The sequence below is a fragment of the Dromiciops gliroides genome, chromosome 2 (genome assembly GCF_019393635.1).
Source record: "Dromiciops gliroides isolate mDroGli1 chromosome 2, mDroGli1.pri, whole genome shotgun sequence".
Taxonomy (NCBI): domain Eukaryota; kingdom Metazoa; phylum Chordata; class Mammalia; order Microbiotheria; family Microbiotheriidae; genus Dromiciops; species Dromiciops gliroides.
This window is the reverse complement of record NC_057862.1, coordinates 168,279,714-168,303,861: the sequence shown is the minus strand read 5'-3', so window position 1 is coordinate 168,303,861 and position 24,148 is coordinate 168,279,714. Positions and strand designations below refer to the sequence as shown.

The following is a 24,148-nucleotide window of genomic DNA, read 5'->3' as shown; positions in this document are numbered from 1 at the left end:
TAGAAACATAGATGTGATCTCTGGGAATTATCATGGGTTTGGGACTCTCTTGTTACCAGTCAAGAAACAGATTCCTCAAGCATCTGGGCAAGTGCTGTGTTTACTGTTGTCTCCACCTGGGATACTCAGGCTGTGGAGTTATCCTTGGCCTACTTGGCTGTTGCAGACCCTGCACGACCGGTAAACAATATACTAGACACAAAAAAGTTAGCAGTGTTAGCGCTATATTTACACTATCTTGTGATTTAGGCCGGGCCTCATGACTTAGAAAGATTTAAAAATGCCAGGGAGTCATATCAGATGCACAGGTTTAATGTTAAGTAAAACGGCTACCGCTGTGATTCATGATCTCGTGCTTCACAGTTTTCAGAAAACATCATTTTCCTAGCACTTGCATTTTGGGGTAGGTATAGAAAAGGGCTGACAGCTGTAGAAGAGGAGGTACGCGGCAGCAGTCTGAACGGCAGAATCTGGAATCTCACACACTCGGGTGTCATCAAAGCTATACCAGGTCTGGCTGACTGTATTCTTGCAGAACGCTGTGTAGTGGCCGCCATCTAGATCGCCAAAGTGGTTCTGAAGGAGAGAGAGATGTTCAGCTGGTTTGTGTTTGTTGGTTTGTTTTGTTTTGTTTTCCATGTGAAGATTCACTACTAAAATACAAAGAAATCTAAAGGAAGACTTTTTTTCCCCATAAGAAGTTATTGTAATAATAAGAAATGACTAAATCTTCCAAATTTTGGATCATTCATAAAGAATTGGTTGAGTGAAAGTGTAAAGGACTTGATGTATTTGTTGTGTTTTCAGCTCGCTGGGACTACCTACAATCTATATCCGTTGAGTCTATCAAATAGTAAAAACTTTGCAAATAAGTTGACAACAAATAACCACTATTAGAAAATGAAAGAGGGATTTGTTTGCTACTTGCCCCAAAGGAACATGGTTTCATTAGGGAGAAGAAGTAATACATAAAAGGGGGAAAAATCATTTACAAAGAGACTTATAAACAAAGGTTACTGTGGTATAAATACTACCTAGAACATGAATGCTAGGAGAAATTAGAACAATGGAGTTGTTGAAGTGATAAGATGCAGGGAAGTCTCACTGAGAAGGCAAGACAGCAATTTCAATATATTAATATAGAAAAAGTAATAGAACATTCCTAATGATGGAAATGGAACGTATGGATGTTAAGCCAGACACTGGTATACAGCTAGGTTTGTGTGGCCAAGACTTGTTTGGCTAAGAATATGAAGTGGGAAATACAAATGTATTTTACATTACACATTAGAGATTTGAGGGTAAAATTGTTTTTTCTGATGACCTAACAAAATTATTTTAGAGATATTTTGTCTTGACTTCTAATTGTTGGTTGATTTTCAGTGTTCAGATCACCTAAGTCTTTATTAGTTCAAGTCTCCTCTTATATTTCCTAAGAAGTTAATAGTATTTAAACATAAGTGCAAGAAGGGAGGGTATTTAAGAAATCTTAGCTAAATATCTTTCGGTAATGTAGATAATTACCCCCCTTAAGTTTTGAGTACAACTTTTTCTACGTTAGAATTTCTTTAAAACAGCAACACATATAACAAGAACTTGGGGCAGGGGGAGGGATGTCTGTTTGTGAAGTCTTAAAGACAAATTGAAGGGGCAGCTAGGTGGCAGAGTGGATAAAGCACTGGCCATGGATTCAGGAGGACCTGAGTTCAAATGTGACCTTAGACACTTGACACTAGCTGTGTGACCCTGGGCAAGTCACTTAAGCCTGATTGCACAGCAAAAAAAAGACAAATTGAGTATATTGGATTTTATATGATAGACAAGGAAAGCACTATAATTTTCCAAAGAGGAAAGTAAGAGCAGCAAAATGCTGTTTAAAGGTAGTTTTTCAAAGTAGTGTTCAGGAAGGACTTGAGATGAGACACTGGCTGGAAAGAACCTTCCTCTTCCACAGAATCTCTCACTCCAATATGTTGCTATTATCTTTGTTTTTAGGAACAGTGGCACTGGGAATAACCCTGGATGATCCATTCCCAACACACTTGACCCTTCTAAGCTGTCTAGAATCTTCTCCAGCCCAATTCACTAAATCTTAAGGTGATTCCACGATTAACATGGAATATAAATTTGAAGTTGATGTAGATTCTGAAAACCTGAGTGCAGGGTATACTAGAGGCCCAATCCAGAAGAAAATAAGTTGTTCCTGGTTTTATACCTTTTAACAAGAGGTCATAGAATAGTAGATGAACCCACAGTTTTCTTTAAAGTTCTTTTGTTACTTACAACAATTTGACCATATTACTCACCACCACTCCACAAAGGCTGTATTTAGGATGTTTCCGAAAAAGTGGATAAATATAAGGAGAAAGATCCAAGTTGTTGAGTGGGTAATGGATATCTGTTCTTAATTTCCTCTTCATTCTACCCTGACAGTCAAACCTAAGAAGTGGAAATAATGTGAGATGTATGGTAAGACTCCATTTGATGATTCCACCTTTGAATGATGTCACCCATATTTTTATATATTAATCATATATACTTCACAGAAACCAGATGAATTTCTTTAAATAATTTACCAAAATTCAGTAATTTACAAAAGTACATGAGGGAAAAGACACTGATTTTTGCTCTGTGAAAGTCCTTTAAAATAGGAAGAAAAAGGGCACCTAGGTGGCGCTGTGTATAGAGCACTGGCCCTGGATTCAGGAGGACCTGAGTTCAAATCCAGCCTCAGACACTTGATACTTATTAGCTGTGTGGCCCTAGGCAAGTCACTTAACCCCAATTGCCTTACCAAAAAAAAAAAAAAAAAAAAAAGGAAGAAAAACGATTCCTATAAAGTAATTCCATTTTAATGCACTGGCATTCAGTGCCTATATAGCATAGATGGAACCTTTTTAGGGAATATTTTGCTAAGGGGTGAGTTACCTGAATTCAATTATTCTCTTTATTCAGGAGTCTACAAAGAGCTAGACTCTTTTGGATATGTTATGGAGATTTCCATGAAAAAAGATTTCTAGAAACCCTCCGAAAGGATTGCCCACAGCTGCTCACAACACTAAGAGGCCAAGTGACTTGCTCAGTGACATACAACCAGTTATGTCAGAGGTCTGTCTTGAACCCAGGTCTTCCTGCTTTGAGTCCAGCTCTCTATAGAGAGCTCAGAAGTTTTCAGAATGTAAGTTCCTTGAGGGCAAGGACCAATTTTGTACTCAACACACCCAATACAGTGCCTGGCACCTAGTAAGTGCTTAATTAGTTCTTGTTGAATTGAATTGAGGTGAATTGGTTGTCTATGGATCCAAGTAAATCAACTTCTTTTCCCTCTCATCCATTCCAATCACTAGCACAGTCCCAACCCCACCCACCCCTATTCTTTTGACACATTCTCCAGGTCTCTCCATTCCCCATTCCCTAGGCCACTCCCTTCATAACTCCTCACTAAACGATTGATTTTCCAAACCATTTTCTCAGAATGGAAAACTATCTACTTTCTGTAGTTCCCATTTATTTCTCGATACCTTTCTTAATCTTTTTCCTAACACAGTGATTCCAAATAGAATGGGTGGTTAGCTACACACTTGCCTGTAGGGCAGCTTGGTGGTGCAATGGATAAAGAAAAATCCTGTCTGGAGTCAGACGAGTTCAAATCTAGCCTCAGAACCTCAATAGCTGTGTGACCCTGGTCAAGTCACTTAACCTCTATTAGCCTCAGTTTCCTCATCTTTAAAATAAGAATCATAACAGCACCTACCTCCATTTGTATCAAATGAGATTCGGCACATAGTACATGCTATTTAAAGGTTAGCTATTAATTATTATTTCTCAGTGTGCCACAGAATGCATTAGGGACATTGCCCAAGCCCCAAAAGAAATGCTTGTTAAATTGAATCTCAGGAGATAGTCATTTTTTTCCTACTGAATAATCAATACACATTTACTAAGTGCCTACTATGTGCCAGGCACTGTGATGAGTGCTGAGCATACCAGTATCCCCACCTCTGTGTCTTATTTCATGCCATCACCCATGCCCAGGATTTAAGAAAATCCTCTTCTTGCCATCTTTCTACTTAACACCATCTATGTCTTCAAGGCCCAGCTCAGGTGCTACCTCCTACAGGGACCCTCTTAGCCCTTTCCCACAGAACTTCCTACCCTTCTTTCTTATGTGCTTATCCTTTTGTAGATACACATTCCTGTCCTAGTTCCACAGCTGCAGTATCTCCATGGCTTCTTACTCTTTATATTCCCAGCAAATAGCAGAGTGGTGTTAAAATTGTGAAGGTGCTTTTACATCCTCTACTTCATATGAAACCACACAGTAATTCTGTGAACTAGGTATTAATAGTAACCAACATTTATTTTGCACTTTAAGGTTTGCAAAGACCTTTATACATATTCTCATGGGAGTATGTCCAGCATTTATTAAGCACCTACTGTGTGCTGAGCACTTTGCTAAGTTCTAGGGATACAAAGAAAGACAAAATGCAGTCCCTGCTCTAATCGGGGAGCTAATGGGGGTGACAATATGCAAACAAGATTTTATATATATATGTATGCATCCATATATTATACATATTTATATATATGTGTGTGTATATATATACATATATACACATATATGTGTGTGTGTGTATATATACGAGAGTCAGTGGGGAAAGGCAGTTAATGGAGATCAAAGAAGATGGAATAGGATGGGATTTTAGCTGAGAGCGGAAGGAAGCCAGGAAGGAGAGATGAGAAGGGAGAGTATTCCAGACTTGGGCAACACCTGATAAAAATGCCCAGAGTTTGGAGATGGAGCACTTTGTATGAGGAACAAAGGAAGCTGCTGTCACTGAATCACAGAGCACATGGGAGGGAGTAAGTTCTAAAATGACAGGAAAGGTAGGAAGGGGCCAAGTTTTGAAGGGCATCATCAAGAACTAGAGTTTATTGAATGGGGGGTGACATGGTGAGACGTACTCCTAGAAGATTGATTGGACATCTCACCGGTTCTTGAGAGATGGAAATGGAAGAGATAGCAGGATGGGGCATGTGAGTGGTGTGATGAGAAAGGGCAGCTCAGTGCTTCAGTTTGGGGAGGGGGGGTTGGGTTTTTTTGTTTGTTTTGGGTTTTGGTGAGGTAATTGGGGTTAAGTGACTCCCTTGCCCAGGGTCACACAGCTAGTAAGTGTCAAATGTCTGAGGCTGCATTTGAACTCAGGTACTCTGCAATCCAGGGCCAGTGCTTTATCCACTGCGCCACCTAGCTGCCCCAGTGCTTCAGTTTTTTCAGGAATTCTAAAGAAAGTTTCTTAGCTGATCAAGTGGGCTTGAGGCAGGATGAACAGGTTTTGGAAAAGTCGCTGTAGTAAGGGGGATAGTATATTGACTAAAGAAGTGTAAAACAATTGTCCTGATGCAGTGAATATGCAGTTGAGGTTTATGTATGTGGACACAGCATGGATTTGTGGTTTTTCTCCAGTTTCATTCAGCAGTATGTGAATATAAGAGAAGGCAGCAGAAGGTGGGAATAATATAAGGCTCAAATTTGGCAGAGCAAGATTTTTCTTTTCTTTTTTTTGCAGGGCAATGGGGGTTAAGTGACTTGCCCAGGGTCACACAGCTAGTGTCAAGTGTCTGAGGCTGGATTTGAACTCCGGTACTCCTGAATCCAGGGCCAGTGCTTTATCCACTGCCACCTAGCTGCCCCCGGGCAAGATTTTTCAATAGGATAAAAGGACAGAGGGCTCGAGAACAGTTAGGGTCAAACTGGTTTCATAAAAGGTTAAATGGGAGAAGGAAAGAGAGTAGCCTTCCCATTTGATGGCTTAGGAAAGAACTGGGGAGTGGAGGGAGTAGAGGTCTCAGGGAGAATGAAGAACAGGGTCTAGAATCGCAAGACAGAGGGAAAAGTGGAGAGATAATAGATCTTTTATCTTGAGATAGTACTTCCTCTATAACTAGTCTCAATTCCAAGAATCAATGAATTGCCCCAGGACTATGTCTTATACACTGTCTAGACTAACTATGATGCTAGTTTTCTGGTCCGCTGCATTTTTTGAACTTGGCCTAGATGTGGCCAAGAATCCATACCTCTTTAAGTGAAAAATAACCGTCTTTGGTGCTTTGGCTATGCTAGCTCTGACAGCTGCATCTTGCTTGGATTCGCAGAAAGCACAATGAATTTGGTTATTCCAGGTGAGTGTATCTTGTTGAAAGAAACATCCAAGACATTCCTGTTGAGAGAAAAGCATTTGGTAACCAAACTGGATAAAGGGAACCTGTCCCCTCTTTAGATTAGAACTTTGTTAATAGTCAAGGAAACAGCCCCATTACAATGTTGTCTATGAAACCCCAGGACAAACAGCTGAGAGTTGAAGGCAAAGAGTGAGATACAGAACCACCAATAGGAAGTTGCAGTAGAATTACACAATGAGAGTATGAGTTCATGTAATTGTTTAAATTAATCTTGAAACTAGCTCTTCGACTGGCACCGAGGTGAGTGAAAACTTTTACCTAGTGAAAAAAAGCCTAACAAGCCTGATTTCATTTTGTTTTCTAGGTACGTAATTACTATGCAGAAATCAGACTGACCAGGAACTCTAGGTCAGCCAGTTAGCTTGTGAATACTTAATTTACAGAGCTGCTTTATGGAGCTTAAAAAAAAAAAGTGGGGTTTGGTTGGGGGGAAAACAAATGTGTTGGAACCAGGATTCAAAAAGATTTAAGTAAGCTGGAATGATGGGCCAGAAGTTTAATAAGGACTCTAGTCTCTTAGTAAAGTTTAAAAAACAAAACAAAAACCTCAGTAATACAATTGCAGAGCAGACATATGGTTATAGAAGAATGTGTGTCAGAGGCTTGGAAGTTTTAATGTTCAGCATGTTTTAGAAATTGTGTGATGTGGCCACCTCCTCCTACTCATCCCCCCCAAAAAAATTGAGAAAAAGGGAAAAAAAAAGCTAATATGATACTAAGCTGTCTTAATAGGACTTAAGGACTTACCATGAGAGAGCTCTCACTGTCTTCTGACCTGGTCAGACCAAATCTAGAGTTTTGTGTTCTAGTCCCTACATTCTACTAGTTTATATCCCACTTCAGACATTTATTGACTGTATGACCCTGAGTGTGACACTTAACTACTGCCTGCCTCAGTTTTCTCAGCTTCAAATGAGCATATTAACAACACCTATTTTTCTCCCAGAGTAGTTATGAGGATAGTGTGATGTTTGAAAAGTACTTTGCAAACCTTAAAGCACCATATAAATGCTGGCTGTTATTAATGATTACTACTAGGACTGCAACAACTACTACCACCACCACCACCTACTACTACTACTACTACTACTACTTCTTACTATCAGTACTTCCTCCTCCTCCTTACTATTAATACTATTTACTATTACTACTACTTCTATGACTACTACTTTCAACTATTTATTATTATTACTACTATTTCATACTACTACTACTACCACCACCACCACCAACAACAACAACAATAATGAACTGGAAGATGACCAGGATGGTGAGGGGCCTTGAAATCATATCATGTTATCATTGTTTGAAAGAACCAGGAATGCTTAACCTAGAAAAGAAATCTTAGAGAAGGCATGATTATAGTCTAAATATTTGAAGGATTGTCAGAGATTTATTGTTTAAACACAAAGAGCATAATAAGGGATAGTGAAGTTACAGGAAGTTTAGCTTCAGCTGAATAGGAAGAGTAACTTCCAAACCATTAAATCTGTTCCAAAATGTAATCATATGCCTCAGGAGGTAATGTAGATTATGTCACTGGGATTCTTCAGCTGCAGGGATTTATGTAATATAGATCTAGAATCAGAGAAGAAATTCTGATGGTTGTAAAGTGTTATTTTTTGGTAAGCATATGAAGTTGTTAGAATCAACTGAAGTTACAGTGGGACCCCAAGAAACCTAAAGATCCCAACCCTCCCCCCCCCCCCAAGGAATCCTCTTTCCCAGAGGCCGCTCTGCCTCCTACCTCAGGAATGACACTGATATGCAAGATATGGTTGGGTGCTGCATATCTATCTTACTGATGCCTCATTATTCAAAAATCCTCTCCCAGTTGCATTTCCTTCCCAATGCTTTGTAATGCCCTTCCCTCCCTTTGTTTCATAAAGATACAAAAGAGGGGGCAGCTAGGTGGCAGTGGATAAAAGCACTGGCCCTGGATTCAGGAGGACCTGAGTTCAAATCCGGCCTTAGACACTTGACACTTACTAGCTAGCTATGTGACCCTAAGCAAGTCACTTAACCCTCATTACCCCGCAAAAAAATTTTTTTTTAATATTTTTAAAAGATACAAAAGAGAGGTCTTCTCTTACTCCGAGGGACAGTCACCAAGGTGATCTGTTCCCCAGCCATCTATTCCTCCTAAAAAATCTCTTTATTTTACAAGGAAAAAAAAAGATTTGACTGAAGTTAGAGGATTTGCTTTTAAAGGTCCTGTGATATCTTGGAGGGAGGAGAAAAAATTGAAACCAGCTATAGCACTGAAGTGGTCAAAAGCGAGGGGGGGGGAGGGAAGAGGAAGAGGGAATGCTAGTGACACCTGTTATAACAGGCCACAAATCCAGTTAGCAATAAACTCTACCATGTCTCCATGGATTTTCTCTGACTTTGGGGCTGAAACTGAGCCAAAAGTGCACATTTTGCCCATAATCTGTTTTAGATCTGGGCATCAGCAGTTTGTGGTTTCGGTTCACTTGCCAACTAATATTGACTATGCAGTTTCTACTCACAGGAAAACAGATGACATGGTCATTACCAAAGTGAGTATGTGAATGCACATAGGCATACCTCTGTATCATAGAATGATTCGTAATTGAGAGAGCATGAGAACTGGTCATTTATAAAGGATCCATCCCAGCATTGACCAGTGGTCTGACACTTTCAATAGTGTTAGCATACATGGAAGTGAACATGTGGTCTTTTGACAGCATCAAGAATGCCCCTTCCTTGTGAGGGGCCAGGCACAGTCTTGAGAATTCCCTCCAGGATTTATTAGCACATGGAATGAAGCTTCCTTGAGTGTTTAGGAAAAAAAACAAAACACAAAACTTTACCTCATTTATGGTATTAGAAGATGGCTTCTTGAATGCCTTGGTGATTGGAAGAAAAGAAATTTTTTAACCATATTAATGGCAAGAATATCATTCAACAAAGATTCTTGTATTAGCACTTCATTTGCCATCACTGTCCACCCCCATTATGCCTTCCTTCAGGTACATGAAACTTTGAGATGCTTTAGGTAAAGCATCATGCCTTGTGTTGGTGCAGAAGCACCAGCCTGGTGGTACAGATTACCTACCTGAAGGGAACATTCACATTCGGATGGGATGGGAAGGGAGAGGACAGTGAAGACTTCATTTTTGTAAGTACAGTTCTCACACTTCAAACACACGATGTCATAATTAAGCTGCCCTTCAAAAAGCCGAGTTATGATAGAGGACTCACTGGAAGCCACCTTCCTGTAGCATTTTGTAGTAAGTCCTTTCTCCTGTGGTTTTTTCCGGCGAAACTATAGGAATCCCCCCCCAAAAGAAAACAAAAGTTAGCAATTGGCAATAAAGCAAAACTTTTCATAAGGAGAATGATTTACTATCAACATAACAGGAACCCATCCGTTTTGATTTCTGACAGTGATCAAGCGAGATTTTTCTTTAGAAGATACTCCTCATGAGCTTATGTGTGGTTTCTGAGTCATAATTTCCTCCTTTTGAAGTTCATCATCTTTAGATTAAAGAGGAAGACGACTCCCTGATCCTGGGATAAAGGAAAGATCATATGAGGCAGCCAGATGGATGGAGCAGGAGGCCTGGAGTCAGGGTGACCCAAGTTCAAATATGGCCTCAGACACATACTGGTTATGTGACCCTGGGCAAATCACTTAACTTCTGTCTGCCTCAGTTTCTTCAACTGTAAAATGAGATCAAAAAAAGAAAGTTCATAGTCTGTGTCATTAGATGGCTTTCATCAGAACTGGGACCCTGCTACTTATTGTGGGTTGTAGATGTTTATCTGCTAATGAAGATACAGGGAACCCAGCATACTCCCAAAATTTGGCCAAATCTACTAGGTAAGAACACAAAGAATTGTCCCCTTGCCCACAGACCTCATGAATATCAGTTCTAAACTGATTTGTACAACAGTTTTACAAAATATGGACTAGAGATGGTTTATCTATAATTGCATATCATATATGCGTATATGCGTGTGATTATAATACATTATATTATATGTATATAGTATTGACTTGGATGGTGGAAAGATTCTGGAATCTTATGGATATCATGTTAGTAAAACTAATATACTAGCATTATGTTAGTAAACAACGTAAATAACGATATGTAGTGTCTGCTGGGCATTTCCATCTTGCATGTCCTGTAGACTCTCTCAGACTCCTCCCTATTCCTAACTTCCCTGTTTCTGTTAAGGGAATTACCATTCTTTCATTTGCCCAAGTTCACAACCTTGGAGTTATCCTTGACTGGGTTCTCCCTCACACTGACCACATTCAATCAATTGTTAAGTCCTGGGTATTGGAACTCAATGTCTCCCACCTGTCCCCACTGCTCTCCACCCATGAAGCCACCTCTCAAGCTCAGGTCCTCTTCTTGTCCTACCTGAACTACTTATTGCCCAAAGTCTTCCTTGGTCCACCTACTTCCATCTCTCTCCACTCCAATCTATCCGTCCCCCGTGCAGGTAACAAATTGATATAAAAACACAGGTCTGGCCATGTCTCCTCCCTGCTCAAGAAGTTTTCAGTGGAACCCCTTTGCCTCAAATATGCAAACTCCTCTGTGGCACTGAGGGTTTTTTTCCCTCTTGACAACCTTGGTATCAGCATTTTTTCCCAGACTGATTTCATGTTACTCTCTCTGTCTCTGTCTCAGTCTCTGTCTCTGTCTCTGTCTCTGTCATGCTGTGCATTCCAGAAAAACTAAACTAGCCTGTTGCTTTTTTTTTTTTTTTTTAGTGAGGCAATTGGGGTTAAGTGACTTGCCCAAGGTCACACAGCTAGTAAATATTAAGTGTCTGAGGCCAGATTTGAACCCAGGTACTCCTGACTCCAGGGCCGGTGCTCTATCCACTGTGCCACCTAGCTGCCCCCTAGCCTGTTGCTTTTTCCTGCTCATGACAATCCATCTCCTGTTTCCTCGCAGAGGTGACTCCCAAGCCAGGAATCCTCAACTCACCTTTACCTCTTGAAATCCCTGACTCCTCTTAAGCGCTGCCTCCTTAAGGCCTTTCTTTATCCCTTCCCTTGGGAAAGCTTGTTTCTTTGCCCAGAAATTACCCATCCTTTCTCTACTCATCTGTGTGTGCACCTGTTTCTCATCAGCAAAATGTAAGCTTTTTGAGGCCACTTTGGTCTCTGTATTCCTAGGGCATCGTGCATGGTAGACATTTAATAAATGCTTATTCAATTGACCTGAATTACTCTATCAACTACAGTCAAGAAGCAATCACAAAAGCATGAGAATCCAAATAAGTCGGGATCCCTGTTCAATGCTTTATGCATGGAACTAGTTACCCAAGCCTGTCTCCTTTAGGAATATTCAGAGACTGAGTGGGAATGGAGAGGTGAATTGACCCTGTCTCCAACAACTCTGGCTCCCCCACCACTAAAATCTCCTGTTCTACCCTTTATCATTAGTGCCACAGGTTACTAACTCCTGTATGCCATACCACAGATTGCTAACTCATTATACACTAGACCGCAGGTTGCTAACCCCTATATACCATACCATGCTTCCATACTTACATCATTTCTAGCATAGTGCCTACCACATAAGTAAGTATATAGGCAGCTGGGTGGTGCATTGGATAGAGTGCTACGCTTGTAGTCTGGAAAACCAGAGTTCATAATCCTGCCTCAGACTCTTTCTAGCTCTGTGAGTAAGTCACTCCTACCTCTTTCATCCTCAGTTACTTCATCAGTAAAAGGAAGATGGTAATAGCATGTATGTCATAGGATTATTATGAGGATCAAATAACATATATAGTGCTTTGCAAATCTTTTTTTTTGAAAATTAAAATGATTTTATTATAAATTTGTCAGGGTAGGGGGCAGCTCGGTGGCACAGTGAATAATACACTGGCCTTGGATTCAGGGGGACCTGAGTTCAAATCCAGCCTCAGACACTTGATACTTACTAGCTGTGTGACCCTGGGCAAGTCACTTAACCTTCATTGCCCCGCAAAAACAAACCAAACAAACCAAATAAATATGTCAAGGTAATGACACAGGGGCAGCTAGGTGGCACAGTGGATAGAGCACTGGCCCTGGAGTCAGGAGTACCTGAGTTCAAATCTGGCCTCAGACACTTAACACTTATTAGCCATGTGACCTTGGGCAAGTCACTTAACCCCAATTGCCTCACTAAAAAACAAAAACAAGATAATGACACATTAACTGATCACTAAAAATCAGTCATGGCTTCCAGATGGGAACAGCTTTTATAGGTAACTTTAAGACAATTCAAATAGAACCACCTCAGCAGAAGAAGATGGGCCCTCGCATCTCAGTTCCTTCCCAAGGCAGCAAGAATGTGACCATTTGCAGGTAGGAATACATGACAAAGAGCAGGCAATATAAAAAGCTGCAGATTTAGTGTCTCTTTCCCCAAGAGCCTTCCCCAATACTTATTGATAAGCAGGACTAGGAACCATGGGATACTGAGTCACCATAACTTTCAACAATTCCCCTATTTGGTGCTAACCATATATGTAGACATGACTGAACAACAAAACAAAATATATATGGTACAACACCACATTCAATCTCATATCATACCTTTATCCCCCAACTCCATCATCCTAATCTCTGCTGCTGATTGTACCAACTTAGTGGCTACAAGCTAGGGCATTTAAATTCACAATAGAAAACAAGTGTCACATCACAATCCCATGTTTCCATCCATGTCATACAATTGAATAAACTTAGTTATAATCTCGTGTTCTGCAAGGCAACAAGCCTTGGTAAATAGGCCCTGTATGTAAATTAAGACATGTTATAAATCATTTAGAGAGTACACTATGTACTAATTTTAGAGGGTAGATGTACATATCAGCAAAGTCACCAAGAAAACTCAGTAAACAAATACCATGAAACAAAAGAAAAAAGCAATATAATAATGATCAATACAAAATAATAGCAATCCTCATGGTAACCCACTCCCAATGTTCAGTTAATCAGCACAGTACATCTTGTGTCCCAGATGTCCCGTGAAGTGATCTGGTCCCTGGAAACATCTTCCCCTGGACATCCCAGAATAGGCCTCCTATGATACTCTGGAGTGGTCACTTTCCAATGGATTTGCTTCTCTGGCTCCAAGTCACCTGCAAGTGTCCTAGGTGATTCTAAGAAAATCTTCTGTAAAATGGATCTCAATACATTTAATGCATTCTCCTAAAATTTCTTTTTCCAATAACAAGGTCATGTGGTATAAACCAGCTGAAGCCTCATGATTCTGATCCCATTAACAAAAAAAATCCATATGAACATCAAATTTAGGAAGCCATAATTCACTTGAAACTTTAGACAATTTCAGTAATCACATATTTCTTGCTATTTCTGTTTTCTTACAATATCAATGCAACTTTATGTGTAAAACCCTAAACCCAGTTTCTAGAATTTATTATCATTACATGTGCAGGGCCTTTTCAGAGCTTGTTCTTAGAATATGCCCAAGGCCTATGTATTCCATTAGAGTAATTTATTTTACATTAAATTATCTCATATTGTTGCTTTCTTAAAACTTTCTGTTCCTGCTAATTTCCATTTTAGGAGTAGGAGGCACTTTAAGGATCTAATCCCATAGAACAACATATAGGTACTAGTACTCATATGTCTTTGTCTCAAAAGGCAATTTTACTCTTCTTGTGAGGGAGAAAAATCAGTTCTTGAAGCTCATGCACTTCCTCTTATTTGTGGAATCTGGCCTACAGGGCTTTGATGGTGAAGTTACTGAATGTATCCTCTCCAAGCCTGCATTGCCTACCCTATAGACCCCTTGCACCAAAATTCAAAATCTTTAAAAGATTACTGATAAAAAAAATTACAGATATAAAATCATAAAATATTTTATATGAACAATAGAATTGAGCCACATCAAGTGTTTGAGTGCAATCATGACATAGAAACAATCATTTTTATAGGATCACATTATCAAGTGTATTTCACATCCATTGGTGCTGGTCAACAGCAGCTCCACAGGTGCTTCTCATCACATTGTTTTGCTGCTACAATTTCCCATACAACACTAATTCTTTGTGCACAGTTCTAAGGCTGGCCCACCTAACAACCAGAAGGAGATGGTGTCAGGGAGACTACAGATAAGGGCTGTGATTTTTTTAAAAAAATATTGATTAAAAAAATGTGGTGACAAATTGGAAATGCTTTGTCTAGAATACCTTATTGTTAATATAAAATGAACTTGAGAATGAAAAGTGAGAATTATTAATAGTTGTGGTTTGAAATGCCATCAGCTACATTTTCCATGCATCTTAAGATCCAAGTTTTACACAGTTTCAACAGGGACCTTTCATCGTTTCAGGATTTCAGACTAAGACTGAAAACCAGAGGTCTGATGAATAAACTTCAGATTTTGAATGACATTGTATCATGTTTTTGTTCTAATTCAATGCAGAGCTTGTGTTGGGGGTGTTTGGTTCACAGATTAAATAGGAGAACATTTTATATTTTACTTAAAAATAATATGATGGCCAAAAATATTCCACCAAGCCACCTAAATAAAGTCTTATTTGCAAGCCACCTTAGACTCAGACTGTAAGAACTATAAGGGAAATTAGAAATAATCTAATCCAATGGGGTCACTTTATAGATGAGGAAACTGAGGTGCAGAGTCAATGACCTAGTGACAAAATGTATCTGACTCAGTTGAGTATGCTCTATCATTAGGTATTTTTTTCCAAGAAAATGTGTTTCATATGCTTAAAAAAAAGGAAAAGATCATTTAATATAATGCTCTCTTGCAAAGAGCCTTGGTTGGCACTTTTAGTATCAAATTAAAATTCCTACTATAGTGGGAGGAGAAGCTAGCTGTTCTTTAGAAGTGACTAGGGCCAATCCCCTTCACTCCTTGTCAATTGGTTCCAGAAAAGAGCCAATTCTTGATGGAAGAAGTGGTATTCCCCATTCCCCTCCCCCTATTCCCACTTTCCATGTCCTTTCCCTGAGGATCAGGAGAAGGCTGGTAGGCACCTGTGGATACTAAAGTGGAAGTTACATGAGTAGGGGGGAAAAAAATCAACTCATTTTCCCAGAATGCCTTGGGCCAAAGGTAAATGAAATGACAGAAAACAGAGATCTATGGTTTTAGAATATAAGCTTTGTGAGGCCAGGGACTCTTTCATTTTCTCCCAGTATCCCTAGAGTACTTAGCATAGGCTTGGCATATAGTAGCTGCTTAATAAAATCTTGATTGATAGGGAAAAAAGGAAAAAGAAAATAAGATATAGAAGAAAGCACTTTTAGGATAACAGTGAATAGAGGTAATGATCCTCCCCCTTCCCTACTCCAAGCAAGTACCAAGGATTTCTATAACAAGCAAAGAAATTGAAAGAGCTGCAACAATCTACTGATGCTTATTGACCATGGAGCTGTCACAGACCCAGGAAGTGAGAGGAGGATGGATAGCAGTGTTGATAGCAATAGTGAGGGAATGAATGGATTCCCAAGGAAGTACTAAAAAGAAACTCAGGGAGAGAGAGACACTGTTTTTTGCCTCTGTTTGCACCCCTAGCATTTAGGGGATTAAGTGCCTATCATATGCCAGGCATATAGTGTGTTTGGCACATAGTAGGCACTTTATAAATGCTCATTGACTAACTCAGACCTTATGACATAGTTTCCACCCGTTCATCAGTGTACTCAGGCTTTTCTCATGAATTTTTTTTTTTGGTGGGGGTGGGGGGGTGGGGAGAGGCATGGCTGCAGGAGGAGCCTAAGAGACTGACACATCTTGTGGAGAAAGGGAATAAGAAATGTCACTCATCAAGAAATGGTCTTTAATATCTCTTCTTGTTTTAGTATAGTAGGCTTCTTTGTCACTATCCTGGACTAATATTCTAGGTTAAAATACTCACTGGAAGCCTTGGTTTGTTTGGAGGAGGGGAAAGTTAATACTTCTAGGCTAGGGCTAAAACGAGCCAGATTCTGAGGCCCCTGACACAGGCATCTGGGTGAAGCCAAAGTGAGCCTAAGAGGTTGATGAACCTGGGTCCAATGTCAATACACACAGAGTTCTGGTTCTGGGTGGAGTCACTAGGGGAAGATCTTTTTTTCAAGGTCAGGTATAATGGGTCTAATCCAATGCCCATCTCATGGCACAGTGACCACTTTCCACTGACCTTCTTCAAAGCCTCATGAAGTTCATTCAGGACATAAATCAAGAACTCCTGAGCATCTTGCTGTGTCCTTTTCAGAAATGCTGGGTAGATTTTTCCAATGGCTGTCCGAAACACTTCGGGTGAGACACAATCCGAGTCTCCGAGCCACATGTCTGTCATCAGGTACGCAAAAGCAGTGGCAGCTTCACCACAGTCCCTTCCAAAGAAGAAAAGAACAGGGGGTATGATTAAAACCATGAGGATGTACTTAAACACCTTGGGAACAGAGCAGGGAACTCAAAGGAACTTCCTCCTGCATCCTCCAGGGACTGGCTGTCCCAATGAAGTGGGGAAAGGATGATCTCTTGCGGCAAAGCAAGCAGTTTTAGCTAAGTAGCAACACCCTCCAAAAAGTTGCTTGACATTTTAAAGAAGGGAGAATCTTGAGTTTCAATTAAAACTTATTTTTTATTTGAATTTGTTCCCCTAGGAAGATACACTATCTCTCCCTCCTACTTCCACTCTTTTTTTTGTTTGTTTGTTTTGGTGTGAGGCAATTGGGGTTAAGTGACTTGCCCAGGGTCACACAGCTAGTAAGTGTTAAGTGTCTGAGGCCGGATTTGAACTCAGGTCCTCCTGAATCCAGGGTCGGTGCTCTATCCACTGCGCCACCTAGCTGCCCCCTACTTCCACTCTTAACCACATTGACAAAGCAAGAAAAAACAAAACCCCGTTACAGGGTAGCCTGACGGGCAGACTTACTTTTGAAGAGCAGTGATATACTTTCCGGAAAGGAAATACTCCACCAGTGGGGTGATACTGCAGAGACATTGCAGGATGGCATTCATGTAGCATGTGTTGCCTAGGTTACGAAGACCTGTCACACCTTGTGAGTGTTGCTGGGCCATGCTAGACTCTTTGACGGAGCTGGTGTCACTAGAATCTGTACATTCTGCGCTGTGTTTAGGCCGCAGGAAAAGAAAGAAATTATTTTGATGGGGCAGGATGGGTACAATTCAATCCAATTGAACAACCTTTATTTAGTTCCTGTTAATAGGCAGGGGGACAAAAATAAAGTCCATATTCTCAAGGAGCTTACATTCTATCAGAGGGATAAAACAGGTATACAGATAAGAAAATACAAGGTAATTTGAAGAGAGACAGAGACCAAGGGAGCCAGCCAACGAAAATAGCAGGGTTATAGACTCAGTAGTGTCAAGCATGATCCTGCTGCATCTAGATACTCCTCTTGACCTCTACCGTTGATCCACTGAACCTGCACAGCTCATTTCTATGCTGTTTAGGCACAATGTCTACATTTCTGCCAAAAGATACAGAGACATAGACAAAACAAACCAGAACAGGGTTTCTGTCTTCCTTAAATCAAAGAAGAGCCAATCAGACAGGAGGTAGAAGCCCTTCTAATGACCAGAAAGTGAAATGGAAATGTAAAAAAGGCTAACTCAGGTCTTTGAGGGACTCAAGACCTAGGTCTTGGGACTTGAGTCAAGACTGCTGGGCAGGTCTTCATGGGCAAGAGCCCTCATTAGGGAGAGGAAAATTTTAACAGACCAAAGATAGACAGAAGGAAAGATCTTTTTTTTTTTTTTAATTTCAGAATGGAGATAGATGCTCTTGGCCACGGGGTTCAAGATCTGAGAATCCTCATTTCTGATTTTCCCTCCAATGTCCAGAAGGGCTGTTGAGACCCTGTCCTCTGCCCCTCATGCCTCACTTCCTCCTTGTGGCTTATTTTCACAAGTGTTCAAAGAATATTCATTTTTAGATAAGTGATTTTAGGGAAGGAAGAGTGAGGATAGTAGGAAAACCCCTGGTTCTAGAGTCAGACAATCTAAGGTTTAGATCCCACTGTGAACCCATACCATTTGAGTCACTTCTCAGGAACTCAAGCTTCCTCATTTGTAAAATGAAGGGGTTAGATTAGGTGGTCTCTGAGGTTCTCTTCTGGTTCTAGATTTCTGAATATATGAAACAGATCATCAGGGTGTCTTTTCTCTGTTTCATGACAAGGGAAACCCACCCAGGCTAAATACCTTTACAAATTGCACTGAATATGTTGTTGTTCCATCATGTCTGACTCTTCATGACCCCGTGGACCATAGGATCCTTGGGGTTTTCTTGGCAAAGCTACTGGAATGGTTTATCATTTCCTTCTCCAGTAGATTAAGGCAAACAGAAGTTAAGTGACTTGACCAGGGTCACACAGCTAGTAAGTATCAGAGGCCAGATTTGAATTCAGGTCTTCCTTACTCCAGGCCCAGTGCTCCATCCACTGAAGCACCTAGCTGACCTAGTGAATCTCAATCTCTCTCTTTCACTCTCTCTCTCTCTCTCTCTCTCTCTCCATATATATATCTCTGTCAATGTATAGCTATTATGTTAATTATATATATATATATATATATTTAATTTTATTTCTATATACTATATATCTCACTTTTCTCCCTAGATTTAAGATCATCCTCAATTCAGTGATTCAAGACACTACCACACACTCCTCCCCCGAGAAAGTCTTTCTCAATGCAGCCATGAGCCCCTCCCTGCTTCTGTGACAGTCTTCCCCCTTTATCTAGAGCATTGTAGAAGAGACAGACTCACAGAACATAATAGATTTTGAAGTCATCAGGAGGACATCTGGAAGCCATGGGGAAGGAGAGTGTTGGGTTGTTACTGCTATTGAGGCTTGTCTAACCTTTTAACTTCATTTCTTTCTCTCTTTCACACTCTCTGTTGACTTGGTATTTAAAAAATAATTTCTATTCCCCCCCCCAAACAGGTAGCTCCAAACTGGTTTTCATCTGTACTTCAGGTACCATTCCAACTTGGATTTTCTGTGCATCATAATCCTTCTTATTTTCCCTCAGGATTCTAACATGTTGCTATGAGATGTACCTACCCAGGTTGCTGTTCATAGTTCTTTTGACAAGAAGGTATTTCAAATATAATAATAACTCCTTTCCCTCAATGGGCTTCTCTCTTTTTAAACTGCATAGCTAATTCTGACCTTTTTTCTTTCTTTTTTTTTTTTTTTGGTAAGCAAGTTGCTTGTCCTAGTTACAATTCACTGATTTGAAGGAAGTGTTGTTAACTAGAGATACATTTTTAAGGGCAGGAATTATACCAGGATAAAGTGGGGGAGAGAGGATCTCAGATTCTGGAAGTGGGGTGGGATGTATTCCAAATACTGGCAATTGGAATTAAATTTGTAAGTAAAATATAGAAATCCTGTGAGAATGAGGGAGAGGGAGAGGAGGTGGGGAGAGAGACAGAGAGGAAGAGAGACAGAGACAGAGAGAGAGGTAGAGAGGTATAGAAAGAACCAGACCTCTGAAAAATGTTCAAGCAGAGACTTGGTCTAGAACATGGAAGGGAGGGATTTATGTATCAGGTTGAGGTTGGCCTAGTTAAAAGATACCGTGCATAAATGGATTAAATCAGAACAACTCAAATAAAAACAAAATTGAGGGAAGGCATATTGGAAGGCATGGAAAAGCAACAGAGATAAAGAAGACAATATGGGAGGTAGTTGTGGGAATAGTGGAAAGAGTCATGGATTTGATGTTGGAAAACACTTCCCAAGTATGTGACTTTGGGAAAGTCCTTTAACTTCTTTCCAATGCCGTTTTCTTATGGACAAAATACAGATAATACTCCAACTACCTCACAGGGTTGTGAAGGGAGCCCCGCCTTGGTAAACAATAAAGCACTCTCTGAAAGTGAATTATTACTATCTGATGAAACTGTTTACAACAACAAAGCTGAAAACAGGGTTTTTGAGGCTAAACTAGTTACGAGGTTAGGGAATCACCAAAAAAAAAAAAAAAGCAAGCCCAAGAAGGAGTACTATATGAATGATTATTTCTGGGAATGGGCTCATATTGTAGTCCATTTAGTATTTGGAAGATTTCATGTCCATAAGGATCATGAGATGCAGACAGGCTACAAATGGAAGTTAAAGAGCATTCTAGAGAAAACTGGGACTAGATGGGGCAGTTTTTCATAGAATGGTTTTCATGTACTTCTACCTGCATAGAGGGGGAAGGAATACCAAGCATAAAATCTCACCATCCCTCGCTACCTTCTGGTAAAATGCCCAATTGCTATGGCACAGGTGTAAACATCAGGAGTCTTTGTTTCTTTGCCCATTGGTTCCCTTGTCACTCATTGTGACTCCCATACAGTTTTCCTAGAAAACTTTTGATCTCTCTTTGGCCCTGACTCAAAGCATAAAGTTTATGCCTCAAACTCCTCCCAAACCTGAGTTAGCAATTCCTGCCTCTCTGTTTCACTTTCTGATAGCATCTATATTCCAGGGTGGTTGTAAGAATAAAATTATATATTTGTAAAGTGCTTTGCAAACCTTAAAATGCTGTTATATATTATGTATTAGCCACTAGTGTATCAGGGATTTCATTCTGTTTAGCCCTCAAATCATTTACCAGTTATTAGTTTAATCCTACACATAGATATATCAAACTTACTAGAAGCAAAGGTCCAATATCTGGAGTTCTCTGTGCTCCCCACCCGAACCATATCCCAGTACTAACTAAAGCTCATTTTCTCATGTTAGTAATTTTCCTATGCAGTATAATCAAACAAGCATTCATTGTGTGATATATGTAATTAGGCACTAATGTAGGTGGTAGAGATGCAAAGTGAAAACAAAACAGTGGCCCACAGTCAATGAATGTACACTCTACTAGGGGAGGGGTATACAAAGTATAAAGAATTATGGAGCCAATGAAGGCTAGATGGCACAGTGGATAGAGCACCGGCTCTGGAGTCAGGAGGACCTCAGTTCAAATCCGGCCTCAGACACTTAACTCTTACTAGCTGTGTGACCCTAGGGCTTGAGTGACAAGCTCAGACTTGAACTTTAGGAAGATGATTTTAGCAACAATGTGGAAGGAGGATTGGGAAAGGGGAAGAGACTGGAAGGAAGCCAGAGTCCAATTAGAAGGTTGTTGGAATAAACCAGGTTAGAGATGCTGAGGGGCTGAACTGGAGTGGTGACTATGACTTGGGGAAAAAAGGGTGGACGAGGGAGAGAAGTTCTGAGATAGAACTGATAACATTCTGCAACTGATTGGATAAAAGTTTGTAAGGAAAAGTCGGGGAACAATCAAGGGTGACTCCCAAGGTTCTGAATCTGAATGATAGAGAAGATTGGAGAAGGCCTGGACTAGGGAAGAGAAGATAATGATTTTGATTCTGTAGACCTTAAGATAAATATACTAGCTAATGTTTATAAAGCCAGTTTGCAATGTACTTTACATCTATTATTTCGTGTGAGCCTTACAACCCTGTGAAGAAGTGCTCTTATCTCCATTTTACAGATGAGGAAACAAGCTGAGAGAGGTTAAGGTACTTGTCCAGAATCACAGGACTAGCCATCCTAGCTCAGGATTTGAACTCAAGTCTTTATGATGCCAAGTCCAGCCTTCTCTCCCATACACCGCCTTGTGGCCTTGGAGAAGGTTCAGTAGGAGTTGTTAGTTCAGGACTGGGGCTCAGAAGAGAGAATAGATCTGGATTTCTAGATCTGGGAGGCATCTGCATAGATGATAATTAAACTCATGGGAGCTGTTATGTGATCATTAAGACAAGGAAAGATGAGGGCCCAAGAATAGGAGGAGGGGTGGATAAGACATAAATTTTGGATTTAGTAAAGGCTGAGAAGCAGGCAAGACAGATAAAAGAACCAGGAGTGTCTGTGTCAGGAGAACCCAGGGAGGAGAGAATATTCAAGGAGGAAGGAGTTGTCAGCTGTGTCAAGCTGCAGAGAGATCACAAAGGACAATGAAATATAAACCTTTGCATTGAAGAAGAGGGGTGAGGAGAGAAGCCAGATTGCAAGGGGTTGAAAAGTGAGGGAGAAGAGAAGAAATACATGATTTTTTTTTTCTTCTAGGAATATGACATCGAGAGGGAGAAAAGAGAGATTAAAAACTTATGGAGATGTCAGGGTCAAGGGAAGCTTTTTCAAGGACAGGTATGTTTCTAGACAAGCAGGGAAGGAGCCAGTTAGATATGGAGAGAGTGAACATCGAAGAAAGAGGGGATAATGGAAGGGGCAAACTGCTGGAGTTGGCACTGGCAAGGAGCAGAGCCAACTCTGAGGGAGAGTCTGAATGCAAAGAAATGATGGAGGGTTGTGGAGGAGTTTGCGGGGTATAGATTAGGAAGGGGAACTCACGACTGATGACTTCTCTTTTCTTGGTAACATTGTCTGGTTAATCCCTCCTCCCCACCTGGATGGACCAGTCCTGCATGTTGTGGGAACATGCTCAAGGTAACAGACAGATACTCTGGGCCATGACCCTATAGTTGTGATTGTCCCCAAAGTCAACAACATAATAACCACAGTAAAGGAAGATGGACAGTAGAAATACCTAGGCTGGTGAGAAAAAGGGTGATTGATTGATTGATTGATTTTGGGGGGTAAGCCCCAGCTGCTAGCACACTTGTCTAATGGAGAGAAGGCATTTAATGAACGGATGCTTGTCATTCACCTCTTGGTTTTCCTAACTTTCCAGACTTGGTCACTTTAGCCTCTGCTGCCTTCTCCCCATGGAAAGCCCTCTGCTATTGCTGACTTCCTTTTCCCATTGGTGAGTTCCTCCTGGGGCCTTCATTTTGGGAAGGGGCTTAGGTCACCTTCCCCTCTTGCCTCTCCTGACTTTCCAGACTTGGACACCATGCCCCCATATGATTTCTTCCCCCAGCCTTTTTCAGCCCCGCTCATGTGTATTATCCTCCATTAGTGTGTAAATTTCTTGAGGGCAGGAACTTTTTTCTTTCTTTCTTATATTTGGATCCCTAGGACTTAGCATAATACCTAGCACCTAGTAAACATTTAATAAATGCTTTTTACTTTGCCTTACCTTGCTTGTGAATGGATTCTAAGCTCCTTGAGGACAGGAATTGTATACTGTATCGCCAGAGACTGTCAGTGGAAGATCTTTGAGCTGTGAGAATGCAAATAGAATCTCAGGAGTTCGTAGGAAATTCAAACATGACCCACAGATAGACAACCAGCCTTTGAAGACTTCTAGTGAGAGGAAACTTCTAAGGCAACCCATTCTCACTTTTGGAGAGCAATAATTCTTCAGAAGGTTCTCCTGACATCATACCTATATTACCTTTTCAATGCTCCTATTATCGCTCCTCTGGGACCAATATGAACAAGTATAATTATGTTTCACTATGACAGTTCAAGCATCCTTCTGATCATTTACTGACTATCCTGTTCCCTGCTTTTTTCCACCCCCTTTGGGCTCAATTTCCTTAGTTTCATTAGAATGTGAGCTCTTTGAGAGGCAGGGATTGTCTTACCTTTCTATTTGTATCCCCAGTGTTTTGCACAATGCTTTGCATAGAGTGATTAATAAATGCTTCATTCATTGATTCTAATCAGTCATTATATGGCGTGAAGTCAAGTGTTTTCATTCTCAGATTCCCTTCTCTGGCAACATTCTACCTTATCAATGCCTTTCTTAAAATGTGGTGTTGAATTGAACAGATTACCCTAGATGAGGTCTGATGGGCAGAGCATGTCATCTCCTTGGTTCTCTTAATGCAGCCTAAGATCTCATTGGCTTTTTAAATTGCCATATTGTTAACTCACAATTGACTATGCAATCCTCTAAAACCCCAAGGTAGTGTTTGTTGTTTTCCTGATCAACTGCTGTCAAGGTATAATTCTGCCACTTTGTATTTGTTATACTGGCTTTTTGAACCAAAATATAAAGTTACC

At 40.5% G+C, this 24,148-nt stretch overlaps 1 protein-coding gene across 1 annotated transcript; it reads right to left on the bottom strand.

Moving 5' to 3' along the window:
• Window positions 1–384: 384 nt before the first annotated feature.
• On the bottom strand, window positions 385–22,677 carry USP50 (ubiquitin specific peptidase 50). Its single transcript, XM_043990235.1, has 7 exons — window positions 22,589–22,677; window positions 17,134–17,328; window positions 16,393–16,588; window positions 9,323–9,532; window positions 6,079–6,221; window positions 2,307–2,439; window positions 385–576 (listed from the first exon to the last, which is right to left on the bottom strand). The coding sequence occupies exons 1-7, from the start codon at window positions 22,675–22,677 to the stop codon at window positions 385–387; spliced, it is 1,158 nt and encodes a 385-aa protein (XP_043846170.1).
• Between the last annotated feature and the right edge of the window lie 1,471 nt (window positions 22,678–24,148).